The sequence below is a fragment of the Camelina sativa genome, chromosome 1 (assembly GCF_000633955.1).
Source record: "Camelina sativa cultivar DH55 chromosome 1, Cs, whole genome shotgun sequence".
In the NCBI taxonomy this organism is placed as follows: domain Eukaryota; kingdom Viridiplantae; phylum Streptophyta; class Magnoliopsida; order Brassicales; family Brassicaceae; genus Camelina; species Camelina sativa.
In genome coordinates, this window is record NC_025685.1 from 4063081 (window position 1) to 4066874 (window position 3794).

Genomic DNA, 3794 nt, shown 5'->3' on the forward strand with positions numbered 1-3794 from the left:
TAAGTGTCCTTCAACGCCATTACTTGACATTTTATCATAAAAAAACGAATGGCTAAAGACTACGTTTCCTCCTCTGTTCTGATTCTTCTTCTTATTCTCTTCTATAGTCAGCGTACTTATTCTGCCTCCATTGTCAAGTTTCTTCCTGGTTTTGATGGTCCTCTTCCCTTTGAGCTCGAAACCGGGTTTTTTCTTTTCTCCTTCCTCCTGTGATTAATATACAATCTTAATGTTTGGAGATTACTCTAAAGTGTGTCATGTGTGTATGAATATGATTTTTTTGTGAATCATTAAAAAAGGTATATTGGTGTTGGCGAGGAAGAGGAAGTGCAACTGTTTTACTATTTCATCAAGTCTGAGAGGAATCCAAAAGAAGATCCTCTTCTTCTCTGGTTAAGTGGAGGACCTGGCTGCTCTTCTATCTCTGGTCTTCTTTATGAGAATGGTTACATCTTCAACCTTCATTCTTTTTCTATTCATATTATTCTTTTTTATACAGTATAAACACATGTTTTAAAACAGGACCAAATAAAATGATAAAAATCCAGAGAGAGAGAGTGAGAAGAAAACGATGTGTAAATAGCACACATCCACATCCTCTCTCTCTTTGTTTTTTTTCACTTAGACAGCATTGAATCTCGTGTACTTTTCCAAACAGCCAAAGTTGCCACCTTTCGTGCATTTTTACCTTTTAGATTAGACAAAACCCACCCTTAAGCCTTAAAACATCACAATAAGGACGAAGAGCAAAATCAGCTGTTCCAATCTTCTCTCACAGTAACTATTGTCCGGATTGGTTTCCTTAAAGCTTGATCCTCACGTGCCATGTTTGAATCAGGGCCTCTGACTGTGAAGCTTGAGGTTTACAATGGAACTCTTCCTTCCTTGGTCTCTACAACATATTCATGGACTAAGGTAGGCACAATGTGTTTTGTACGTACGTACTCATATTACGATCACAAACCCAATGGTAAACGCTTTGGTCGTTTAAGTTGTGCATCGTTTTTTTTTTTTATCAGGTTTCGAGTATAATATATTTGGATCAGCCTGTTGGAACTGGCTTCTCTTACTCAAGAACTCAACTTGTTGATAAACCCAGTGATTCAGGAGAAGCCAAGAGGATCCATGAGTTTCTTCACAAGGTCAAAAGACTAACTGAATTGTCTCTTGAAACATCTCTTCTTTGTGCACAGACCTTAAGAAGTTTTTTTTTGTTGTGCAGTGGCTAGGTAAGCATCAAGAGTTTCTCTCCAACCCATTCTATGTCACTGGAGATTCTTATTCCGGTAAGGTCATCCCGGCACTCGTTCAAGAAATCTCAAAAGGTATCATCTTATTTTTGCTTATCATCAAATCAATCTCCAAGCCCTTTTCTTTGAGCGTCTCGTTTCTTTATCAAATATATTAATTCTTCTCTTTATAACAGTATAAACACGTTGATGTAGGAAATTATTTTTGTTGCAAACCTCCAATAAATCTTCAGGTTCGTTTGTATTTGTTAGCTTCTTCTATACCTTATGTAGAGTTAAAAATTTGATAGGTTTCGTCCTTGGTACACTGACAAAAACAGGGCTATGTTCTTGGAAACCCATTAACAGAAAGTGAAATTGATTGGAACCATCGCATTCCATATGCTCATGGAATGGCACTGATTTCAGATGAACTATATGAGGTATGAAACATGACATGCTTTTGTCTCTTTTCTCCACAATTAAAGTTGATAACAAACAGTTCAAAACTCTTCTTTTCTTGCAGTCCATGAAGAGAATCTGCAAAGGAGAATATATAAATGTTGATCCACGTAACACAGAATGCTTGAAACTCGTGAAAGAATATGAAAAGGTACAAACACACACGCTCATGGAAATTTTAGGTTATGTTCTGTTCTGCAGTGATCTATCTAATAAAACTCACCACTAATTCAGACTTTTGTTGTTATTTATAGTGCATTGATAGAATATTCGAATCACATATAATATCGCCAGACTGTGATGAGAATCAAGAGACACCTCCTGATTGCTATGTAAGTAATCCAACTTGCCTTCTTAATCTTTGAGAAAAAAGTATTTTACAAGGTTGCGTTTGCAGACGTATCGGTATTTGTTAACAACCTATTGGGCCAATTACGAGAGTGTGCATAGAGCTCTTCATGTCAATAAGGTATTATTACACATGAAAAAGTCAATATATTCAGGCTATTGGTAACAAAGTGTCAAACTCTTTAAGAGGATCTATGATTGCAGGGGAGTATAGGGGAATGGGTGCGTTGTTCTCAGAAGAAACCTTACACTTATGACATTAAAAGCAGTGTACCGTACCATATGAATAACAGCATCGATGGCTATCCTTCTCTCATCTTCAGGTCAGATTTTAATTATAACCTCTTCCTTTTGAAGGGGTAGTTCAGGATTCAAGACTTTATTGAGGGTTTTTTTGGGTGAACAGTGGTGACCACGACTTGATGGTGCCTTTCCTTGGAACGCAAGCTTGGATTAGGTCTCTTAATTATTCTCTCACTGATGACTGGAGACCTTGGATGATAGGCGATCAAATCGCGGGGTATTACCATGAATCTGTTTCTTTTTTGTTTTTATGATGGGATGAACTCATTCTATCATTGTATGAGCTCATTAGACTCTCGCTTTCTTTGTGTCAGATACACGAGGACTTATGCCAATAAGATGACATTTGCTACAATCAAAGCAAGTCTCTTTTCCTCTTTTATTGTGTGTTTCACTCAATGTTTAAGTTTTCACATTATGTTTCTTAATTGATTTGTGGGTTTTGATTACAGGGAGGAGGACACACACCAGAGTACAGACCAGAGGAGACTTCTATCATGTTCCAAAGGTGGATTAGTGGTCAGCCTCTCTAAAATGAAGCCAGCTTTGCTATTCAGAAAGCAGTTCTACATTTCATGAAAAATGTAGAAATATGGCTTAATTTTATTTAAATTGTAGAGTTTCCATTCAGAAAACAATTATACATTTCTTCTATCATTTCATTAGTTTACTACACATTTAAAATAAACCCCAAATTTTCAGTTGTTTCTTTTTTTTTTTTTCGTTTGTTGGGTAACTCTTCTTGTTGGCACAAAATGATCAGTCACAATAGATAACTTGGTTCACGTTTATGTTCTAATTTTTGCATGGCCTTTAAAACTTATATTTCACATTTCTATATGGTCACATTTCTCCGAAGTAATTTTTAGGTTTAAAAAAAAATGAAATGTTGTCTCATTGCATTTTTTTTTTGTTAGTGCGTAGTCACTTTGTCTTTAGAATCCAGTGAAGCTTGCGAAGATTGCACTATTTCGAAACCTAGTCGTTTTCTTAAATTCAGTTGCGAATTCAACAAAAAAAAAAGAAAACAAGTTCCAGGTGTTCTTTTAGTTAATCTCTTTGATGTAAATAAAAAGCTCTAGCGGTGGGTAAAACCAAAACCTGACAGGTTTAGGCCACGAAACCAAGAGAGACAGTGAGAAGAGGGACAAAAGTGAATCACGGTACGCAATTGATTTTTTTTTTCTCTCTATGTGTAGGAGCCTTTTGTTCTTTTGTTGTTCTTTGGTATAAAATTAGGTTTTGATAATTGTCCTTCAAGGCATTAATTGATTTTTTTAATCATAAAAAAAGAATGGCTAAAGACTACGTTTCCTCCTCTGTTCTGATTCTTCTTCTTATTCTCTTCTATAGTCAGCGTACTGAGTCTGCCTCCATCGTCAAGTTTCTTCCTGGTTTTGATGGTCATCTTCCCTTTGAGCTCGAAACCGGGTTTTGTTCTTTTCTCCTTCC

The 3794-nt window shown here is 36.2% G+C and overlaps 2 protein-coding genes across 2 annotated transcripts in view; both read left to right on the forward strand.

Moving 5' to 3' along the window:
* LOC104762641 (serine carboxypeptidase-like 7) lies at nucleotides 1–3060 on the forward strand. Its single transcript, XM_010486008.2, has 14 exons — nucleotides 1–185; nucleotides 300–445; nucleotides 839–915; nucleotides 1020–1142; nucleotides 1223–1325; nucleotides 1446–1483; nucleotides 1571–1672; nucleotides 1756–1842; nucleotides 1946–2023; nucleotides 2089–2160; nucleotides 2244–2362; nucleotides 2446–2559; nucleotides 2657–2702; nucleotides 2795–3060. Exons 1-14 carry the CDS (start codon nucleotides 49–51, stop codon nucleotides 2873–2875), a joined length of 1323 nt encoding a protein of 440 aa, XP_010484310.1. The 5' UTR covers nucleotides 1–48; the 3' UTR covers nucleotides 2876–3060.
* Nucleotides 3637–3794, forward strand: part of LOC104762789 (serine carboxypeptidase-like 7) — a 2177-nt gene continuing 2019 nt past the window's right edge. The window contains exon 1 of the mRNA XM_019243537.1: nucleotides 3637–3773. Coding sequence (XP_019099082.1) covers nucleotides 3637–3773 — 137 coding nt within the window. The remainder of the gene's footprint in view (nucleotides 3774–3794) is intronic.